Here is a 24,271-nt window from a genome sequence, read left to right on the forward strand (position 1 = left end):
ATTTATTTATAGAAATTCTGGGATTGTATTTGTAATTCAGTTAAAAAAAACCACCACTCAAAAAGGGCGATACAAACTAGCCACAAACGGTCATTACAATAACGGAGAAATCTAACATCAAAATTAGGACAATCTTATGGGTCTCCACTAACGATAACTCAGGTCCACATTTAAACGGTCCCAAAGTTTTAATGCAATATATATGAGTGTGATGATTCAAAAACTGATTGCCAAATAATTAAGACCAAATCACGTTACATTAATTTCTTATATTCAACTTGTAAGACTGAAGAATGCTACGTACGTACTGAAATTACTTGTAAGACGAAGACTTTTTTCTTTCTTCAACAAATGCAAGAGAAATTTTGAAAAATATCGCTTCACAATTGATAAATACTTGGTTTTTTCGCCCCCTCAATTACTCGAAATTTATTGATAAGATGAAACTGAAAGATAAGTGGTAATTTGTACTTAGTGATTAATAAAACATTAACTAAAATTGAGTTCTTTAAGTTTAAATTTAAGAAATTGCAAAGTCTCAGTGCTAGATTACTGGGGAAGAAGGCGGGGTAAATTGACTTTTTTAAAATATTAAAAGAAAAACTTTTAGTTAACACATTTATGAATAGTTAGTAAATGTTATAGGACTCGAACCTAAGATCTAAGGAGAGCAATTGCTCCAAACCACTACACTGTTATTTTTGTACTTGTTATTATTCCTTATTTTCATTGGATATAGACATATGAGATGGGTTTCCCATCATTTTCCTTCAATTGAAGACAAAGACTTGAGTATGTTGCCATCATATTGAAGGTTTAAACTGAATCAGCAACGAAGTTGCTCAGACATGAAGCCTCCCTTTACTTCTTTAAACAAATTATTGAATTTATTAAATTATCTCAAACTTCCAAGTATTGTATTATATATGACAAATCTTATAGATTAAAACCTTTTCACATTGATATTTAATCCCTATTTTCTATCTATAAGGACAAATACTATCCGTTTTCCAAATGCCATGTTACGTTTCGTCGCCAATAAAGCTTTGGCCGACGACATTCTGATTTTGGCGACAAAATGTTTTGTCTCTGAAAATGGTTTGCCTTGTAGTGATTGGGGGTGACCTGTCGGACTGCTTCCCATCAATTTCCTTCCTTTGAAGACAAAAGACTATATGAGTATGTTGAATACCATGACGTTGAACATTTAAATTGAATCAGCAACGAAGTTGCGATGACTTTGCATTGATGGTGAAGCCTTACCTTATCTGTTTCCTAACAAATTATTAAATTATCTCAAATTGAACATTAAAACCTATTCAAAATTGATATTCAATCCTTATTTTCTTTATATTACCAAATTGGACACTTTTACATCTTCTCTCTCACTAAGAATATAGTAAGGAAAAGCTCTTATATTTCAAAATGGGGCCTGCTAAAATAAAGATGCCTGGCCTAAAAAAATAGAGATGAGTTTCCATAACATTTCTTCATCGTTGACTTGAATCTGTCGCCAGGAGTTTGCATATTACCCCCAAAAACCCAAAACAGGATTTTATCTCATTGCTCCAAAATCAAGCATACTTTTCAACGCGCTGGAGTGATTGTATCTTACAATTGTAGTACGTAAGCATTGCCTTAGACTTTCATTTTTCTTCCATATATTATTTTTCTTGCACATCTGTTTTCTGCACCTTGTTGATCTTTTAACATTCTTCTTCAAGCTCTTGAGCCGGGAAAATTAACAATGGCAGAAGATAGAAATGCAATTGGGATCGATCTGGGGACAACTCATTCGTGTGTAGCGGTATGGCAGGCTGATCATGTAGAAATCCTGGTGAACGGTCAGGGTAACAGGACAACTCGATCTTATGTTACATTCACGGATACTAACAGGTTGGTAGGTGATGAAGCCTTTAACCAAGCCGTCAGATTCCCCGCCAACTCAGTCTTTGGTACGAATAAAATGATCACTCAATCTTTGAATTCCTTTTTCTTTTTTTGGTCTCGTCTCAAGACAACTATATATTTGGTTCAAATTTTTCTTAAAGTAATTCGGTATGAATTTAAAAATTAAGACATTTAGTATATATATCTAAACTGGGAATAATTTACAGATGCAAAGCGGTTAATTGGTAGGAGATTCAGTGAGATGTCTGTTCGAAGTGACATCAAGTGCTGGCCATTCAAGGTCATTGAAGGTCCGGAGGACAAGCCCATGATTGTGATTAGACACAGGGGCGAAGAGAAACGGTTTGCTGCTGAAGATATCTCATCCATGGTTCTGGCGAAGATGCGGGAGATTGCTGAGAACTTCCTGTGCTCAAATATTAGTGTGATAAATGCAGTTATCACGGTCCCCTCTTACTTCAATGACGCTCAGCGCCAGGCTACAATAAAGGCTGGTGAATTAGCCGGCTTGAACGTGCTGCGCATTCTCAACGAACCGACAGCTGCAGCTATTGCTTACGGCATTGACAAGAAGGCTGGTCGGCACAAGCGAAATGTGATGATATTCGATTGGGGTGGTGGAACTTTAGATGTGTCTCTGCTTACCATAGGTAATGGTGTGTTTGAAGTGAAGGCCACTGCTGGAGACACTCACCTTGGCGGTGAAGACTTGGATAACAGATTGGTGAATTACTGTGTCCAAGAATTCAAGAAAAAGTATCGAGTGGACATTGGTGGAAACTCCAAAGCTCTTCGGAGGGCCAAAACCGAGTGTGAGAATGCAAAGAAGGCTCTTTCACATTCGTTTGAAAGCAGCATTGTAATTGACTGTTGGTACCAGGGTGAAGATTTCTATACAACCTTTACCCGGGACGAATTTGAACAAATGAACATGGACATCTTCCACAAGTGCATGGAGCCTGTGAAAAAGTGTTTGGAGGATGCCAAAATGGACATAAGCGATGTCGACGACGTTGTTCTTGTTGGTGGCTCTTCAAGAATTCCAAAGGTGCAAGAGCTATTACAGGAGGTTTTCAAGGGTAAGGAGTTGTGCAGGAACATTAATCCTGATGAGGCGGTGGCATATGGAGCCGCTGTTCAAGCTGCAGTCTTGACTGGCAATGTAACAGGGAAGCTTGAAGACTTCACTCTCTTGGAGGTCACGCCCCTATCACTTGGGTTGGAGACCATGGAACATAATAGTTCCAAATTTTACATGAATGTTGTGATTCCAAGAAACTCAAGAATTCCCGTCAGGTTGAAAACAAACGTAACCACTGTTTATGACAACCAAGATGCTGTTGAGTTCCCCATTTATGAGGGTGAAAGTAAAATAGCCAAAAACAATAACTTTTTGGGCAAATTTTCCCTCGAAGGCATTCCTCCGGCTCCCAAGGGTGTTCCGAGTTTCGCTGTTTACTTTGATATTGATGCAAATGGAGTTTTGAGTGTCTCTGCCGAGGATAGGTCCACCGGCCAGAAGGAAGAGATCACAATCACCGGTGACACACGAAAGAGGTTTTGAGGGAATTGAGGATTAAGATAAGGTAGGGAACTGAGTGTTCTCTGCCGAAGATTTTATTTCATGCGTTTAAGTATTATATCTTTGAATTGTTTTACTGAGGGCAGGTTATGTTGTTTTGTGATGATAAATGGGTTGCTGTCTCTGGCTGCTTGTGCCACTTTAAATTACAAACCTTTTAGATTTAAGTTTTACTAATAGTTGAAAAGTCAAAGAAATTACATAATGAAAGGTGTTAGACTCAACAATATATCACCGTCAGCAACTTGTAAATGGCTATAATTTTTTTTTTTCTTTCTCAAGAGTAAAAATCTCGATAGTTAAATTGAAAAGAAATTTGTTTTCTAAGACCGAACGGAATTACCAATATTTTGCCCGGAACTAATACTCCTTATTACCTTTTGGCTATACCTAAAGTCCTGAATTTTTTAGAAGTGTTTGTAAAGAAATAAATAAATGGTGTTGAGTATTGTCCTACATCGGAAAGTTAAGACACTTAATATAGACTTTTAAGGAGTTGTACTGCTCCTTCATTTTCAATTTATTTTGGGAGTAGAATCTCAACTTCCTTCAATCAGAGGAGCGGAAGAATCATCTTGTTAATAAAGAACCAACACCTGCACGGTAATAGGGGATGTGACTATAAGGTAAGTAAAAACTAAATTGCAAGTTTTTTAATTTTTTTTTTAATACAAGTAATAGTCTAAACTACAAGTGTGAAATCCCACATCGACCAAACGGAGAGAGGGCGATGTGCCTTATATGTGCACACTCGCATCTACCGAGTGTGAGGCCTTTTGGGAGCTCACTGGCTTCGGGTTCGTAGAAACTCCGAAGTTAAGCGAGTTGGAGGCTGGAGCAATCCCAGGATGGGTGACCCCCTGGGAAGTTGCTCCGTGAGCTCCCAGGAACAAACCCGTGAGGGCCCAGTCGTGGGTGCCAGAGCGGACAATATCTTGCTAGGTGGAGTTGGGCCCGGATTCGGCTAGCCACTTAACTGGGTGAGGCCTTCTAGGAGCTCACTGGCTTCGGGTTCGTAGGAACTCCGAAGTTAAGCGAGTTGGAGGCTGGAGCAATCCCAGGATGGGTGACCCCCTTGGAAGTTGCTCCGTGAGCTCCCAGGAACAAATCCTTGCGGGCTGGTGAGAATGTAGCCAGGCCCAAAGAGGACAATATCATGCTAGGTGGAGTTGGGCCAGTCCGCTGCGCCACTCTGAACTTAGGCGAGGCCTTTTGGGAGCTTACTGGCTTCGGAGTTGTAAGAACTCCGAAGTTAAGCGAGTGGGAGGCTGGAGCAATCCCAGGATGGGTGACCACCCTGGGAAGTTGTTCCGTGAGCTCCAAAAAACAAAACCGTGCGGGCCTAGGCCCAAAGCGGACAATATCGTGCTACGGTAGAGCCGGTCCGAGGCGTGACAGTTTGGTATCAGAGCCACTCTGCCGTGGGGTGCGAGTGTGCCGACGAGGACGTCGGATCCCTTAAGGGGGGTGGATTGTGAGATCCCACATCGACCAAACGGAGAGAGGGCGATGTGCCTTATATGTGCACACTCGCATCTACCTAGTGTGAGGCCTTCTGGGAGCTCACTGGCTTCGGGTTCGTAGGAACTCCGAAGTTAAGCGAGTTGGAGGCTGGAGCAATCCCAGGATGGGTGACCCCCTGGGAAGTTGCTCCGTGAGCTCCCAGGAACAAACCCGTGAGGGCCCAGTCGTGGGTGCCAAAGCGGACAATATCATGCTAGGTGGAGTTGGGCCAGTCCGCTGCGCCACTCTGAACTTAGGTGAGGCCTTTTGGGAGCTCACTGGCTTCGGGTTCGTAGGAACTCCGAAGTTAAGCGAGTTGGAGGCTGGAGCAATCCGAGGATGGGTGACCCGCGGGAGGCACCAAGTGAGCTCCCGAGAACAAATCCTTGGGCTTGTGAGAATAGCAGAGGCCCAAAGGGACAATATCATGCTAGGTGAGTTGGGCAGTCCATTTGCGCCACTCACAGAGCAGAGGCCTTTGGGGAGCTCTTGGCCGGGTTATAGAAACTCCAGTTAGCAGTGGGAGGCTGGAGCAATCGAGATGGTGACCACCACAGGAAGTTGCTCGTGAGCTCCAACAAACCGTGGGGCCGAGCTTCCATGAGACGATAACAATCTTCTACGGTAGAAATGCGGTCAGGCGTGACAACCAAAGAGGGAGATGATATTTCTCACACACACACTTAAGATGCTATGGAGGTTCGAACCTGAGACCTCTTGTATGCAAATCAAAGCTCTTTTCCACCATGTTGGAAGTTTTTTATTTTTGTTTATAATATGTGTCTCTTTTTCTTTTTTCTTTCTTAAATTTAATATTTTCTTTAAAGTAATTCTATGCGAGGATAAACTTGTTATTCCAATTGTTTTATATTAAGTGTGACAAAATACGAAAGGGCCAGCGACTCTTTTTTTTTATTTTTAATTTTTATCTACAAGGCTGTATTTTGCAACTTCGTTTTGCTATATTGTTTTTTTTAAGCAAATTTAAAATCGAACTTTAAATGCAACTTGTGTATGATAAGCTTTTATATATATATATATATATATATATATAAATCAGAATCATTACGCTTTCCTTTGTATATTTAGATTGGATATGCTGCACGCGGTCATGACTAATGAATGGGTTTCCCACATGAGATGACTTTTGCTTATAGCTAGTGACCAAGACTTCCAAATGTTTTTGGTTATATAATATATTTGATGACAATCGTGTTGATTATTCAAAATGAATTAGCAATCCTACAATGAGGTGAGGTAGGTGCCCCAAAAAAAAAAAAAAACACATTAGTTGAGGTGAGGTGGGTGTTGAAAGCATTGTCCCGCATAGAAGTAATTTGCAATCCTCACATCACAAGAGTAGATGAAATTGCCTCCTGAAATTCATTTTGTTTTCATTCAACTTCTTAAATTTTATCAATTGTATCTCCATACACGGCAAACGGACACAAAAATTTCTCTGTGATGAAGCTAACTTGTGCTAAACGATAATGGTTTATGAGAAAAATTAAATTCAAATATATATCTTACAAATATATGTATATATTGTGTATTGACTTAGACTTTTCATTTGTTGACTTGAAAAGTACTTGAAATATATGTATATATTTCACATTAAGATAATCAACTCATCAACTTCAGACTCCAACTTCTACTTGTAGCCAATCTCCTGGTGCTTCCATGGCCGTGGAGAACATGTCACCATTACTGGTTCCAATCAAACTCACGAGTGATATATATAGCTATCAACACTGGAAAACTTTCTCCCTTTCACATTTTCACCATCATCATATTTCTGGAATCATTAATGGAACAGAGCCTCGTCTTGGCCTAGTTCAGTCTGCCCTTACTAATTGGTATGGCAGAGAGCAACAGGCTCTGAAATGGCTAAAAGCCACTCTATCTGAAAGTCTCCAACAAATTGTCATGCCCGCCGGAGTTGACTCTTCGCGACAGGTCTGGCTCAATCTCGAGGAACACTTCGCCCGTCTCGATCATGCTCGCATCTATCAGCTTAAATCAGATCTACACAACGTGAAGAAAGATCCCGACATGCGGATGACTACGTATCTAGAAACTATCAAACAGTTGGCGGCTGATCTCGCAGCTGCCGGTGCTCCTGTGGATGATCTCGACCTACTTCATGTACACATCCTGGCGGGATTACCAGAGGAGTACAATCCCATTCGTGCAAGGATGAAAGTCTCTGCAGTAAGTAGTTGGGATGAGTTGGATGACTTATTATTAAAAGAGGAAATTCATCTGGATGAACAGCGAGAACACGCTATCGGGATCGATCTGGGGACAACGTATTCCCGAGTAGCCGTGTGGCAGAAGGATCATGTGGAGGTTATACTGAACGATCACGGGAACAGGAAGACTGCATCTTATGTTGCCTTCGCTGAAACTGATGAGACTAATTTGGTAGGTGATGCAGCATTTAACCAAGTCGTCAGAAACACACCCAACTCCATCTTTGGTATGTAGGATTAAATGATCAATTTTTGTTATAACTATTCACTGTCTCCTTTTTAATTCTATTCACTCATATTTCTGCACTTATCACTTAGAAGAACTAATCATCATAAGTTACAGTTATATATATATATACTTGGTGTATATATAGAGATTGACATAAATTGGAGGCCCTAGCGGCAGCCTTGCCTGCTTGTGCTCAGGGCCTCCCCTGACTTTCAGTTAAGATCCTTCCAAGGTGAAAAAAGTATGTAAAGAAGCTATTATATTAGATACCTACTTAACTCAACCATGAAATATTCTATTCTTATGTGATAGAATAAAAGTCTAAATTAATAAATTCGGCATCAATTTGTAGATACAAAGCGGCTAATCGGTAGGAGATTCAATGATGCTTCTATTCAAAGTGATGTGAAGGACTGGCCATTCAAGGTAGTTGAAGGTCCAGCTGACAGGCCCATGATTGTGGTTACCCACAATGGCCAAGATAAACAATTTTCTGCTGAAGAAATCTCAGCCATGGTTCTGGAAAAGATGCGGAAGATTGCCGAGACCTACCTGGGCTCAACTGTGAAAAATGCAGTTATCACCGTCCCTGCTTACTTCAATGACTCGCAACGTCAGGCTACAAAAGAAGCTGGCGTCTCTGCTGGCCTAAATGTGATGCGTATTATGAACGAACCGAGTGCTGCTGCCATTACTTATGGCCTTAGCAAGAAGTCCGGTTGGAGTAGCATGAGAAACGTAATGATTTTTGATTTGGGTGGTGGCACTCTAGATGTGTCGTTGCTTACCATGACTAGTTCTGGTGATTTTCAAGTCAAGGTGACGGCTGGAGACACTCACCTTGGCGGGGAAGACTTCGATAACAGAATGGTGAAGTATTGTGTCGAGGAATTCAAGAGGGAGAAGAAATTCGACGTTAGTGAAGACTTCAGAGCTCTTAGGAGACTAAAAAACCAATGTAAGAAGGCAAAAGAGAGACTCTCATTTGAGTCTGACTTTGACATTGAAATTGATTGTTTGTGTGAGGGTACTGATTTCACTATAACTTTTACCCGTCACAAATTTGAACAACTGAATGAGGATTTGTTCATCAAGTGTATGGAGCCAGTGACGAAGTGTTTGACGGATGCAAACATAGATACAAGCAGTGTCCATGATATCGTTCTCTCCGGTGGCTCTTCTAGAATTCCAAAGGTGCAAGAGCTATTAAAGGAGGTTTTCAAGGGGAAGGAGCTTTGCAGGGGCATTAATCCGGATGAGGCAGTGGCATGTGGTGCCGCGATTCAAGCTGCAGTCCTAAGTGGTGGGAATGTAAATGGGAAGTTTATTCAAGACTTCACCCTCTCGGATGTCACTCCTCTGCCATTTGTTCTGGAAATTACCGATTATGATAGATTCAATGGACTCGGGAATTTAATTATTCCAAGAAACATTAGAATTCCTATGATGGAGAAAGTGCGTTTTCCTGTTCAGGACAATCAACCTTCAATCAACTTCTGCATATATGAAGGTGAGAGTAGCGTACCTAAGAGTATGAACTTTTTGGGTGAATATAGTCTCCAAGAAATTCCTGCAGCGCCTAAGAATCTTCCCGAATTTGAGGTTTGCTTGGCTATTGATGCTGATGGCATCTTGAGTGTCTCTACTGAGGATAAGTACACTGGCCAGAAGAAAGCGATCTCATTTAACCGTGACAAACTGAAGAAGATTGAGGGATTTGAGAATCAAGATGGAGTAAGAAATGATAATCTATAGTACTATAGTAACGTTGAAATAAGATATATTTATAAAATCAATTTGATATATATACAAAAACACACTCAAGTTATAACTGGTTAGTAAGTTAATACAAAACTAACCGCTCGTTTGGATCCACTCCACAACGTCATCTCATGATATGAACTGTTCATTGCTTAGGTCGCAATCACTCTAATCTCTTCTATTTTGTGGGTCACTTGGATTAAATTGCATTCATCCATACCTAACCACGCTTCTCTGATGGAAACAAGTTCGTGAATACACAAGTAAACTAAGAGAGGATTATTTGTAAAAATAATAGAGTAATATTAAATGGCTTGGGGATTTGGTTTTCCACTTGGGAGCTTGGTGCACAGACATTGACCAGTGAGATGCTCCTTCATCACCAACCGATCGGTGATACATAAAGGTTACAAAGGAAGTGGGGTATATTAGATGAGCATGAGGGTATTATTTCAAAATACAGTGGGTGTGTTATTTTAAAATAAATAAATAAATAACAAGGCGACATATCACGTTATCTTCCTACTCAAGTAAAATAATCATTAACTAAGTGAGGATACATGCCGTTACTTGCAAAAATTATGGACAGCTTTGGGGTTGGTTTCATATACATTGACCCGTGAAATGCTCACGCATCACAAGCCAAGCTCCATGATTGAGCATCATGATTTTCTATACTTGGCTTGGAACTCTTACGCCCATATAATAAGAAGATGGTGATTAAGAAAGTGTGTACATCAGATGAGAGAGAGGAATATATTAGGTATTTACATGTACAACGAGGGCAGGGACCCGATTTGAGTATTATGGGAATAATTGAGGCGGAAATGGGAAAAAAACTTAATGGGAAAGGGGAGTTGTGCGCAACCATGATTCGACCCATTTTCATTCCTACTTTGAATACATGTATATAGTACTAGTCGTTTTTTTTATTCCAAGTAGTACTAGTCGTTGTTATTGTTAAGGATCAAGAGATTGGGTCCAACACATATTGCGCCATTATAGGACCAAACCAACCAGAAATTAAATTAATCCAAGGAGTTGAATATGATACATCGAAATTCAGAACAACGTTCCGCTTATTTTCCATTTATCAAAGACAAAGACTTGTTCCGGCTGATTTGGATATGTTATATTCATGGTCGCCATCATGTTTTTTTATTTAAACGGAATAAGCAACGAAGTTGCTGTGACTTTGCTTGATGCTGAAGCCTCCCCTTATTTCCATCCTTCCTTCCTAACAAATCATTAAATTTATTAAATTGTTTCGAAACTTCTACGATCTATTCAACTTGCTCTACATGACAAGTTTTAAAGTTTAAATTATATTCATTAATATATTAACAAAGCATTGACTTAGATTCATCAATAGGCTACTTCCTCCACATTTCAAATCAAAGTATCTTATGAGTATCCATCCATCCGCATACTTTTTTCCCTTAATTTTTTCCCTTTTGGTGTGCTAAATTATATGACCGGATAGGATTCATAACCGAGTCAATTGATGACCTAAACATTATTGGGTTTTCTGCGTACATGTCCGACTGTGATGACCGCTTACATTTAAGGAGCAAAGTATTTCCCTTTTAAAGTAATTGGATTAAAGGACAAGTCTGAAAAAGAAGACACAAAATTAGTGGATTTGGCAAATTTTGAAATCTTCATATTTACTATTTTTTGGTTTTTTTTTTTTTTTTTTGGCCGTAAAGATATGAACTCATTATTGTTGGAACTATGCGCATCACCGTTCATCTCCTTTGATTTTGTGTTCACTGCGTGCCATCCTTATACATTTTAACTTTCTTCTCTTTGATGGTATGCTTACCTAATGTGAAAATAAATAAATACAAATAAAAGTTCTCTCACATATCATTACTTTTTTTTTTCAATCAAAATTTCAATTGAGTTTTGCATTTGCTACCCACCCGTTTCGGTTGCGTTTGAGTCACATATCATTACTTAATTTTGTTGCTCAACATTTGAAGTATACTTTTGAACGCGTATTGACTTAGACTTCTCATTTCTTCCATATATATACAAACTTCATTTCAATATCCATTAATTTCTACGATCATTATACTTCTTGCTCACAATCAGCTTCTTCAACAGTTAGCTGAGAAAGTAATAATGGCAGCAGAGAGTCCTGCAATCGGGATCGATCTGGGCACAACATATTCGTGTGTAGCGGTGTGGCAGAAGGATCATGCAGAAATCATAGCAAATGATCAGGGTAAAAGGACAACTCGATCTTATGTTACATTCACTGAAAGTAATAGGTTGGTAGGCGATGAAGCATTTAACCAAATCCTGAGAAATCCGGCCAACTCAATCTTCGGTAAGAATATCAATAAATTGTTTTCTCATAGGTCAACGAGTTTTTAAGTTTCCAGATAATAACCATTTTACCCTTGATAGTTAACACAGCGGTGTAATATTTTATGCAACTTTTCATATTTTCGGGTGTTTTAATTTGTTAGTTCAAATTTGATCTGACACTAAATTGCAATATATATTATTTGATTGATTCTTAATATGGAGATTTAAATAGTTAAATTGTTTCATGCTAGAAATATTTTAAACTAAAATTAACTTGAAGTCAACTTGCAGATGCAAAGCGGTTAATTGGTAGGAGATTCAGTGACGCCTCTGTTCAAAGTGATGTGAAGCTCTGGCCATTCAAGGTGATTGAAGATCCTAGTGGCAAGCCCAAGATTGTGGTAATGCACAAGGGTGAAGAGAAAAAATTTGCTGCTGAACAAATATCATCCTTGGTTCTCAGGAAGATGAAGGAGATTGCGGAAACCTACCTCTGCTCAAATGTGAAAAATGCAGTTATTACTGTGCCGTCGTACTTCAACGACTCGCAACGTCAGGCTACAATGAATGCCGGTGCCTTGGCCGGCTTAAATGTGCTGGGTATTATCAACGAACCAACGGCTGCAGCCATTGCTTATGGCATTGACAAGAAGGTTGGTTGGTATAAGAAGAAACATGTGATGATATTTGATTGGGGCGGTGGCACTTTAGATGTGTCTCTGCTCATCATTGGACAACATGGTGTGTTTGAAGTGATGGCCACTGCTGGAGACACACACCTTGGCGGTGAAGACTTGGATAACAGAATGGTGAGTTACTGTGTCCAAGAATTCAAGAGAAAGCATCAATTGGACATTAGTGGAAACTCCAGAGCTCTTAGGAGGGCCAAAACTGAGTGTGAGAAGGCAAAGAAGGCACTGTCATATTCGTTTGAAACCGATATTGAAATTGACTGTTGGTACCAGGGTGAAGATTTTTATGCAAATTTTTCCCGGAAGAAATTTGAGCAAATGAACATGGATATCTTCAACAAGTGCATGGAGCCTGTGAAGAAGTGTTTGAAGGATGCCAAAATGGACATAAGCAATGTCGACGATGTTGTTCTTGTTGGTGGCTCTTCAAGAATTCCAAAGGTGCAAGAGCTATTGAAGGAGGTTTTCAACGGTAAGGAGTTGTGCAGGAACATTAATCCGGATGAGGCTGTGGCATATGGAGCCGCTGTTCAAGCTGCAGTCTTGACTGGCAATGTAACAGGGAAGCTTCAAGACTTCAGTCTCTTGGATATCATCCCTATGTCACTTGGGGTGCAGGTTACGATTGTAAGCACGGGTGATAAAAATGCCATGCAATTTGTGATCCGAAGAAACACGAGAGTTCCCGTGGTGAAGGAGACGACTCTAGTTACTGTCTATGACAACCAACGTAGTATCAGATTCGCCATTTATGAGGGTGAGAGTACATCAACGGTAAATAATAACTATTTGGGTGAATTTAGCCTTGATGACATTCCTCCCGCTCCCAAAGGTGTTCCTGAGTTTAATGTTTGCTTTGATATTGACTCAAATGGAATCTTGAGTGTCTCCGCTGAGGATATGCTGACTGGCCAGAAGAAAGGGATCACAATCAATCGTGACACACCGAAGAACACTTGAGGGATTTGAGAATTAAAGATATGAGAGGTAAGAAATGATAATTTTTAGTGTCTAAGTACTATAGGTATCTGTTTGTACCTAGATTTTTACATCCTCGGCCTTTGAATGGCCTTTGAATGCGCCAGGTTATGTTGTTTCAGGTTAAATCAAAATTTTGGCGAAGAAGGCAGTGGACGGGAGCTCCTTTTGCTGGCTGGTTGTCCGTTTTGTGATATAGCTGATGTTTTTATATGGTTTTTCTTCTTTTTACAAAGGACATGTTTTCTTTTTCTTTCTTTGTAAAATATTTGACGTATATTTCATCCAAAAAGAAAAGTTTGACATATATATATATATATATATAGAGAGAGAGACCATGGTGTTATGGTAATGCTTGAATCAGTAGAAGATTAGTAGATTGGAACTCAAACTCCAAGCTGTTTGTTTGGTGACAAATGATGACGGATATTGCTCCATAGGATTCACTGTTTGGCAAAAGCAAAGTGTTTGATAAATCTAGCTAATCTGAAACCCTACAAAATAAAGCTAACGGAAACTAATGCAGCAAAAACATAAACGTGAATTGCATTAAGTCGATGCGATTTGTGGAGTATCATAATATTATCGGTGCTAGGTAAGTCACTAATAGTCTCCGTTCTAGCGACAGTAATTTCAGTTGATCACAAAAAGAATTTGTGACAAGTTTATATATTGACCACTCAATAACTAACATTATTTGGTCACTACATTAGTTTTACGTACTTTTAGTGACCATTCTATTGGTCACTAATGTATTTTTTTTTTTCTTGTACTGCAGATATGTAATTTAATAGGGCACAAACAACCATTTTAGGTCTAATGTATTTTCTGAGATGAACTTCCTATTTTCGGGGCCCCCGGTAAAAATAGATCAAACGTAAATGAATAATCATCTAAGTTTTCCTAGAACAAATAGAGAGGCACAATGAATTGGATGAGAACACTATGAAGATTATTATGATAATCAAATAGCTAGTTGACCTCTAATTTGATGAGCAAAGATCCTACGAAACAAAAGCCTAATATATATATATATATATATATATATATTAATTATTTAAATGCTTCAAATAAAACCAACTCCAACTATACTTTTCATTCTAAGAAAGTTTAATATGTGGTACTTATTTGTTAGAAAAAGAAATATTTCTTTACTGATTAAATTATAACAAATTGTAACTTTGGTATACAATTGAAACACACGGCAAAACCGAGCATAAAAGTTTATAGGATGAATCATAATATATTGATCACATAATCGAAGAGACCAGTAGCTACCGAAGCTACAGCACTTGCAAAGGCCCAACAGCTATTGAAATCCTCTATTGCTTTCATTACAACCTCCTGAAATAATAACAACTACCCCATCAGAATGCTGTAGAATTTAAACATAGAGAATATGTAACATTGGAGTACATTATATATATATATACACATAGCTAAGTGGACTCACACTAGATCGGCTAACTTGATACCAGACACCCAATCCCAGCACAAGACATGTTAGGAGGACGAATCGGCTGTCTTTGAGGTAGGTGAAGGCCATTTTTGCCTCTGATAAGCCGAATGTCCTTGTATTGGACTGAGAAGAATTTGGCTGCACCAACAAAACGCTTCAACTGTAATGATAAGTTATGGAACCAAATATATTTTACAGGCCAAGATTAATTAAGTTTTGAAAAGATAGATTAGATCCTGACTTGATTGGACTCGGAAGATTCTGGCTACATGCATCAACAAATAGCTTCAGCCATTTTGATTTCTTATATATATGCTATTTAACCAAATTAAGAGAGAGAGAGAGAGAGAGAAACTAAATCAATTGATGATAAGTTGAATGTTACCTGATCTTGTGTTGGTATTAATGGTGTTGTGCCCCTGGAATTGAGCAACAAATAGAAAAGAGTTTTAAATTCCTGAAAATTCAACTTGCCATCTCTGTTAGTGTCGAGCTGCTGGAAGGGGATCCTGTAAGAGCTGCCATAATAAAACTGCTGGTATTCGATGAGGGTTACTGTCCCATCACCATCTAAATCCATTGCTTCAAAATCTTCCCATGCCTTATCCTTTTGCTCCTCTGACAAATTATCAAAACAAGCTAAAGCAGCCTCCCGTGTTTCTTCCATCTCTCTCTCTCTCTCTCTCTCTCTCTCTCTCTCTCTCTCTCTGTAGCAGAAGCTATGTGAGTGGGGGAAAATCAAGTATACTTTTCAACACGTTTAGGGTGCCCCTCCACATTTCATAAAATTAAAAAATATCTTTTCCATTATTGTATTTACCTATTGACTTAGACTTTGCACACCGATATATTGATGGTGTCTAGGGATGGCGCGATTGGATCGGTTTCACTTTAAAATTATGGTCAAATCAATTATAATATAATAATTTAATTTAGTTTGGTTTTTACAAAAGTCATGAAGAAAATCAAATCAAATCGAACCAGTTTAAAACAGTTTGTTTCGGTCAGTTTGGGCCAAAGCCCAATTCTCTTTCCTTTTATATTTTTGCAACGTTGTTAAGTCCAAATAAAATCAATAAATTCACAACTTACTCCATCTTAAATCATTTTCTAGAGTATGAAACCATCTAAAGCTCAACATATCATAAAACTTCAAATTTCAATAACTATTCATATCACTTAATTAGAGTATTACACATGTATAATAAATAAATATACATCCAATTTGATTTAGGCTAGTTTATAAAAGCTCAAAATCAAACTAAACCAAACTAATTTTTAAACCGTTTGACTTTTTTTTTTTTTATCAAAACCAAACTAAATCGGTAATTACAATTTAAATCAGCTAGTTTCATCGGTTGGCTAGATTTTCGGCCTCTTAATTATTTTCTTTACATCAAGACAAAAGACCCAGCTGCATATTGTATTTACTATTTTTTTATATGGTCACGATCATATTTGATTTTTTTTTTTTATAAAAGGAATCAGAAACGAAGTTGCTGAGACTTTGCATACTTTTTGAAAAACCCTGGCAAAGAAAAAGCTAGAAAGGGAGATGAAACGAAGTGCGGGCCAAGAAATTTCCTATAGTTTGAGCTATTGTCCAATCTAGTTATAAGAGTCCAGACATTTTCAGGGTCTAACTTTAAATAGCCCAAAGTTACCAGTATGATATTAGATAAGATATGGAATATGACAAACAAGAATACGAGGCCATGGTAACTGGGTAGTGTTTTCAACAATGTTTCATGAACAAACATAAACCCCGAAACATCTTTAACCTTCAACTTTCTAATGCCATCAATCCAAAATCACCAGAACCCTGTTAAGGCTGTGTCTAACAAAAGACTGCACATGAAGTTCAAGAGTTCTGGCTTTCATTTCAGGTGCTAGTCTGCTAGTGCAGATTTTGACGTACTACTTGTCTAAGGCTTACCCGATTTTAAAGTGTACCAGACACAACAATATACCTCTAAGCGGTTCCAAACAAGCAAAAGTTACAAAATTAGGGTTCTGTAAATAAAGTTCCATTCCACATCCATCACCATCCAGACTAAAGTTTTGATATTATTACATCAACAAAATCTTTGGAAAAGTACAGAACCTACTCTGTACTTCATGATTCATCTCAGCTGTTTTTATGTGAAAGACAATTGTCGCAGTGAAAGCCATCTTGCTTGGTTTTACCTTTTCTTATAACATATGATTGGTAAGGTAAATAAAATATGACCATTTTCTCCAAATTCTCTGTTTGCTCAAGATATACCTTGCTAACTCCATTCCTTTGAACCCATTGGAAAGCACTCCTTAAACTGATCAGTAAAATTCAGGTTTTGGGATTTCCAGTACTTCCTATTACATCCACGTGCCTGAAAAGACAATAAGCAAATCAACCAAAAAAAAAAAAAAAAACCTCAAAAGTACCAAAACAAGGATTTCTCTGAAAATAAAGAAGGGAAGGTGTTATTCCCTGACCTATAACACTACCTGCCTACATTTTGATGATATGCACATGAGGGTCATACAATGCTTTAGAAACAATACTTTGAGCCATAAAATATCGTTCTTGCCAGACAACTACTTCAATATGCTCCTCATTTGAGAAACGGTAAAATGTGTTGTGCATTTTTTAGAGAGAGGGAGAGAGAGAGGAACCTAGACTGTAAATTAGTTCAGGTTTATGGAAGAGTGAGGAAATGTCAGAGTCTATGTGCAAAGTATTCAAAGTAGGCATTCCTCTCAGAAGAGAGACCATAGCTGGGACTAGGTCGTCACTCAAGCTCCCAATATGCATACCCAAGTAAGAAATATTATCGAATTGTGCAGGCATGGAGCCTTCCTTGAACAGAACCTGCAATAGTATAGAGGCCAACTCTTGAACAGAAAAATTATGACCACTCAAACATCCCATGAGAGAGTAGAGAAACAGAGTTGAGCAAAAAAAATATATTATCAATTACTCAAATACTCAAGGCCATATCATGCTCCTACATTCATTTGTCAAATCAATTGCTTCTTAAATTTGAGTAAGGTTTATCCTTTGAGATGAGAGAGGTGAGGGAGAGAAGAGAAACAATGAAACAAATTTGATCTACAGAAATGCATAACGCAAAATGTCTTACTTTCGCCAAAAGAGAATATTTGTCTGCAGGGTAGTGCATTTTACCTTAGTGATATGTCGTCACTTAGATAAAGAACTTTAACCCTACATATACTGCAGAGAAACTCAATTGCATTGTCAATGTCATCGGCATCTGCCTTATGCCTCAAAAAAATCTCCGCCTTTTCTAAACACATTAGTTTCCCAAGATTTTGGCGCTTCAATAAATTCCCAACCCATTTGGAATATTTGAGACTTGGAGCATAAATATTCGGTGATCTGCTGCCATGTTAAAGAAATCCCCACTCTATATGTATATCTTCAAGTTTTTCACCAGAGATGTTAAGTTGGCAGAGGTTAATGAGACACAAACCTAAATTATTCCAAAGATGAGCTTTCAATGGAGATATTTTATGTCTTAACATTATTAAGCTGCAATTGTTTAATGCATTTGCAGAAACTTGAGATTCATTTGGAGAACCCCTCATCTATTCTAACACTACTCAAGCTTAAGTGTTGGAGATTAGCGGAACCGGAAAAGGAGGGCACTTTAAGAACTGTATATAAGTCCACCAATAGAGACCTCAAAGATCCACAAAGAAAGATGCAAGATGGCAATTCCATCATAGGCATATCTGTTTTCGTTATTTCTAACTGAAGATCAAGCACTTCAACACTACACCTTGCTGCAATGTGGATCCATGTGATTACTGTTGTGCGGAAGCGTCAACCAACTGTGAGTGAAAAATAAACAACTACTGGCAGGAGAAAAAAAAAATATATCTAACAGAGAATTACAACAAGAAGAACACCAAGATTTATACTGGTTCGGCAATTGCCTACATCCAGTTTGGAGACGACGGAGTATTTCACTATAATCAATGGAGATATACAATAGTGTTTACCACTCAATTTCCCAAAGACCCAAATACACCCAGTGTTTTCAAAGGCATGCCTTCGCGCTCGTCGGAGCGAGGCGGGAGGAAAACGCCCGAGGCGGTCGGCCGTTTCGCGAGTTGCACGTTTAGCGCTGGGAAGGCGTGAGAGGCGGGGGAAGGCGTGGCTAGGCGGACCGAGGCGTATCAGATTCGGAAACTTCTGAACTGGAAGAAATTTCAGAATCTGGAAATCTGAAACTGCTCTGCGAGGAAGACGGGGCGAGGAGGAAGATGACCCATTTTTTTTTTTTTAAGCGTAATGAAACGACGTCGTTTTGATGGCGTTTATTTTCTTTTTACAAAAGTGTAGCTTTTGTACTTACCCTTTTTTATTTTCTTTTTATTTTCTTTACCTTTTATGTAATATCTTTCTTTTTTTTCCCCTAACTCCCACCGACAGCTTTTGTTCTTACCTTTTTTTTTTTTTCTTTCTTTCTCTAAATTAATATAATAACACATGGACTTACCTTATATATATATATATATATATATATTGTGTAGTACGTGTACAACCCTAATTTCTACCCTTACCAGATAACTCCATCAATTTCAAGAATTCTCTTCATCTTTCGACTGCAAGTAAGTCTTTTTTTTTTCTTTTTTTTTTTGACGTACATGCATCATACTTGTATAATTTGACTATAATAAACTGTAATTTGAAGTTTCGTATAAATTTTTTTCGATTTTTTTTAAAATACACTAGTTATCTTATTCGTTTATGTGATATAGTAGAAATTTGACGTACATGCATCATACTCGTATCTTAGAAATATTAATGGTTTATTATTAATATTTTTTTTTATAGATATGAATCGAAAAGATCCTGCGTGGAAGTATGCAAAAGAAATAGAGGGGGAAAAATACTTGAGATGCGCATTTTGTGATCAAAGATGCAGTGGAGGAATTTCTAGACTTAAGCATCATTTAGGTCAAACTCATCATGGTATGCAACCATGTAAGAAAGTTCCTGAACATGTGAAAAAAGAGTGTGCCGCAACTTTGAAAAATCTTCAGCTTGAAAAAAGAAAGAAAAATGAAATGCTTAGAGAGATCGGGGATGGTCCAGGAGGAGGGGCTCTGAGTATGGAAACTTTATTGGATGAAGAATATGGAATCCCTGGTACTAGGAGTGCTGCAGTTGATGAGGCTCTTAGAGCACAATCTAAATCAAAAGGACCAATGGATAGATTTGTCACTTCAGAAGCTCGGCAAAGTACATTGAATTCAGCATACAAACAAGAAGAAAGAAAGGAAGTTTGTCGAAAGATTGGTCGTTTTTTCTTCTCTAGAGCACTCCCATTTAATATTGTAAATGATCCATTTTGGCTACCTATGGTGGAAGGGATTGCCGCATACGGTGTAGGATTTAAGCCTCCATCAATGCATGAGTTGAGGACATGGATCCTTAAGGAAGAAGTTGGCGACATTAATACAATGATGGAAGAACATAAGAAAGCTTGGGCAGAGTATGGATGTACTATTATGTCTGATGGTTGGACTGATGGTAAAAATAGAGTACTAATAAACTTTCTTGTGAATAGCCCAGCAGGTACTTGGTTTTTGAAATCTATTGATGCATCTGATTCCATAAAAAATGGAACGTTATTGTTCAAATATTTAGATGATGTTGTCAAAGAAGTTGGAGAGGAGCATGTCATTCAAGTAATAACAGATAATGCTTCCAATTATAAGAATGCTGGAGTGAAACTTATGGAGAAGAGGAAGAAGTTATGGTGGACTCCATGTGCTGCCCACTGCATTGATTTGATGTTAGAAGATATTAGCAAAATGAAAGTTTTTGAAGATACAATTAGACTAGCCAAGCAAGTAGTGAAGTTTATTTATGGGCATACATGGGTTCTTGCTTTAATGAGATCTTTCACGAAAAACAAAGAGATAATTCGCCCTGCAATCACACGGTTTGCAACTTCTTATCTTACTCTTCAAAGCATCTATAAGCAAAAACAACCTCTTCAGGCAATGTTTTCTTCTGGAGAATGGCACAATGGACCATTTGTCCAACAACATGAAGGTATTAGGGCTCACTCAACAATACTATATGATGTTAATTTTTGGTCCCATGTTGCTTTTTGCATCAAAAGTGTTATTCCATTAGTATCGGTTTTGAGAGAAGTTGATTCAGAGGAGAGACCTGCTATGGGATTTATTTATGAGTTAATGGATGTTGCAAAAGAGAAAATTGCTTTTAATTGCGGAAAAGTTGAAAGAAAGTATAAACCCATTTGGAGAAGAATAGACGAAAGATGGGGCCCACAACTTCATCAACCTTTACATGCTGCTGGTTATTATTTGAACCCTCAATTGCGTTATGAAGAAACCTTTTCTAATGCTGATGAAGTGAGGAAGGGATTGGAAGATTGCATGACTAGGATGTTGTCTTTTGAGGATCATATGGCTGCTGATATCCAGTTGGACTTGTATGATGAGGCAAAATGAGAGTTTGGAAGTCGTCTTGCTGTGAATTCAAGGAAACTACGAACTCCAAGTTATAATCTTTACTTTTTCATTTTCATTCGAGTATAATGAACACTTGAAATAAATGTTAAACTTAATTAGATGGATTTTTTTTTTTTTTTATATAGCAAATTGGTGGAAGCGTTTTGGAAGGGACATACCTGAGTTGACAAAGTTTGCTATTTGGGTCCTTAGCCTTACTTGTAGTGCATCTGGGTGTGAGAGGAATTGGAGCACATTTGAGCAGGTAAAGTTCTTCTATTAATTTATTGTTCAAATTTTGATGCTTCTAAATCTAATTTTGTATGTTTATATTCATTTTAGATTCATACAAAGAAAAGAAACAGACTTGAACATCAAAAGCTCAATGCTCTAGTATATGTGAAGTATAATACGGCACTAAGAGAGAGAAGTATTAGAAGGAGGTCAAAGATTGATCCAATATTGGTGAATGAAATTGAGTCCGATGATGAATGGATAGCTGAGGTTGAAGAACCAATTCTACCAACTGATCTTACTTGGCTTAATTCTCAAGAATTATATGATGTTGATGTCATCAGAAATATGCCCACTGAACCTTATGAAACTGATCTACATGCTCGAGTGCCTATTTCTGTAGAGCCTATTGGTGATCCTAGGACTCAAGAGCGAGGGAATATTCATGTTAGGACTCAAGAGCCTATTGTCCATTCTAGAACTCAAGAGCCTATTGTCCATTCTAGAACTCAGGATCCTATGATTGATGATGATCTTATTCTTGATGATGATGTTCTTCTTTCCTCGTTAGCTTCAAAAAAGAGAAAAGATGGTGAAACCTCAAGTAAGAGGAAAGTCAAAAGCAAGTCCATAAGAGCGATGCTTATGGATGAAGATGATGAGATAGATAAAGATCCTTCAACATTTGATAGTGGGAAATATCCTTTTCATATTGATACAGTTGATCAATATGATAGTGATGCTAGTTTGAATGATATTAGTGTTGAGGAGTGGGATGAGTGAATTATGTTTTTGTTTTGATGTTGAATAAATATTTTATGTTTTGGGATTGATTATTATGTTTTGGGATAGATTATTATGTTTTGAATGACAATTAGTTGTACAATTTAATCGTATTGTATTATTCATAAATTTTTCTTATTAAAATAACTTAATGTTCAAAAGGCTTACGCCTCAATGCTTCAAGGCTTACGCCTCGCAGAGCGCTACTAAAAACGCCTCGCCTTTGAAAACATTGAATACACCCAACCTCACACACTCACAAAGGAAGAGAAAACAATGATATAAAGCAAAGAACAACTAGAGAGAATTTGTTTCACTCTTTGGCAAAATGTCTTTCTTGCTATTTTTCTCTTCTACTCAACACTTGGTTGGATGCTACAAATGAAACCATTTGCTTCCAATTTATAGCCAAAGGAAGTGGCTTCTCAAAGAAGCCAAAAGGAAGTGGCTTCTCAAAGAAGCCAAAGGAAGTGGCTTCTCAAAGAAGCCAAAGGTTAGTGTCTTCTCAAAGAAGCCAAAGGAAGTGGCTTCTCAAAGAAGCCAAAGGAAGTGGCTTCTCAAAGAAGCCAAAGGTTAGCCAAGTCAACAATAGCCTACCACCATTTGTGAAAGCCAATTAATGCATTCACATTGCAACTTGTCAATATCCATCACTTTTGACTATTGGTTTGAGGCAATAATCAACAATCTCCACCTTGGCTCAAACCCTCAAAGTAGAACTCCCAATAGTCGTCTCCCAATCCCCTATGGGGCAATCAACAAATTTTACAAATGCCAATTAAGTCTAAGCAGTGCTTAAACTTGAGCAACGAAATTGGCTTTGTCAACATATCCGCAGGATTGTCAGCAGTCCCAATCTTCTGAAGAAGAATATCTCCCTCTTCAATAATCTCACGAACAAAATGGAACCTTACGTCAATGTGTTTTGTACGTGCATGATGAACTTGATTCTTTGCTAAATAAATAGCACTCTGACTGTCACAATGAACATCCACATGGTCTTGTTGGACCCCCAAGTCACCAAGCAACCCTTGAAGCCAGATGGCTTCCTTTATAGCTTCTGTTACTGCCATGTATTCTGCCTCAGTAGTCGACAAAGCAACTGTAGATTGCAGAATCGACCTCCAACTCACTGGACCTCCAGCAATAGTGAATACAAAACCTGTAGTGGACCTACGCTTGTCCAAATCACCTGCGTAATCAGAATCCACATATCCAACAACACATTGACCAGTAACTTTATCATGCTGAAACAATAAACCAACATCCACAGTACCCAGAATATACCGTAGAATCCATTTCACAGCTTGCCAATGCCCTTTTCCTGGATTATGCATATATCTACTGACAATACTAACAGCTTGTGAAATATCAGGCCTCGTACACACCATAGCATACATCAAACTACCAACAACACTTGCATATGGAATTTGAGCCATGTAATGACTCTCTTCACCAGTTTTAGGAGACATAGAAGCACTAAGTTTGAAATGAGGGGCAAGAGGTGTACTAACCGGTTTTGAATTTTCATTCATCCCGAAACGCTGTAGTACCTTCTTCAAATACTGCTTTTGACACAGACTAATCTTGCCCTTCGCTCTATCTCTTTCAATTTCCATACCCAGTATCTTCCAAGCTTCTCCTAAGTCCTTCATCTCAAATTCATTACTCAGTTGAGTCTTCAACCTTTCAATCTCCACTTTGCTTTTACATGCTATAAGCATATCATCAACATATAAAAGCAGATAGATGAAGGTTCCATCTTGTAGTTTGCGAAAGTATACACAATGGTCATAATGACTTCTTGTGTACTTCTGCCCGATCATAAACCGATCAAATCGCTTATACCATTGTCTTGGAGACTGCTTCAAGCCGTACAATGATTTTTGCAATTTGCAAACCCAATTTTCTTTTCCAGCAACCTTAAAACCTTCTGGCTGAGACATATAAATTTCTTCCTCCAAATCACCATGTAAGAATGCAGTCTTGACATCAAGTTGAGCCAACTCAAGGTCAAACTGTGCAACCAAAGCCAACAAAATACGAATAGAGGAATGTTTTACTACAGGAGAAAAT

At 38.2% G+C, this 24,271-nt stretch overlaps 4 protein-coding genes and 1 pseudogene across 4 annotated transcripts in view; 4 read left to right on the plus strand and 1 right to left on the minus strand.

Annotated features, from left to right (window-relative positions):
* The first annotated feature begins 1,747 nt into the window (after nucleotides 1-1,747).
* LOC117635384 (heat shock cognate 70 kDa protein-like) lies at nucleotides 1,748-3,475 on the plus strand. Its single transcript, XM_034369715.1, has 2 exons — nucleotides 1,748-1,955; nucleotides 2,118-3,475. The coding sequence occupies exons 1-2, from the start codon at nucleotides 1,748-1,750 to the stop codon at nucleotides 3,473-3,475; spliced, it is 1,566 nt and encodes a 521-aa protein (XP_034225606.1).
* A 3,883-nt stretch (nucleotides 3,476-7,358) lies between these two features.
* The window catches only part of LOC117633710 (heat shock cognate 70 kDa protein-like), a 97,698-nt gene continuing 80,785 nt past the window's right edge, over nucleotides 7,359-24,271 (plus strand). The window contains exon 1 of the mRNA XM_034367432.1: nucleotides 7,359-7,475. The gene's annotated coding sequence lies outside the window, so the exon portion shown is untranslated. The remainder of the gene's footprint in view (nucleotides 7,476-24,271) is intronic.
* LOC117635385 (heat shock cognate 70 kDa protein-like) lies at nucleotides 11,366-13,206 on the plus strand. The gene is made up of 2 exons (XM_034369716.1): nucleotides 11,366-11,573; nucleotides 11,846-13,206. The coding sequence occupies exons 1-2, from the start codon at nucleotides 11,366-11,368 to the stop codon at nucleotides 13,204-13,206; spliced, it is 1,569 nt and encodes a 522-aa protein (XP_034225607.1).
* LOC117635386 lies at nucleotides 14,461-19,265 on the minus strand (annotated as a pseudogene).
* LOC117635387 lies at nucleotides 19,529-22,195 on the plus strand. Its single transcript, XM_034369717.1, has 3 exons — nucleotides 19,529-21,159; nucleotides 21,392-21,443; nucleotides 21,521-22,195. The coding sequence occupies exons 1-3, from the start codon at nucleotides 19,529-19,531 to the stop codon at nucleotides 22,193-22,195; spliced, it is 2,358 nt and encodes a 785-aa protein (XP_034225608.1).

This window comes from Prunus dulcis, chromosome 7, assembly GCF_902201215.1.
Source record: "Prunus dulcis chromosome 7, ALMONDv2, whole genome shotgun sequence".
NCBI lineage: Eukaryota > Viridiplantae > Streptophyta > Magnoliopsida > Rosales > Rosaceae > Prunus > Prunus dulcis.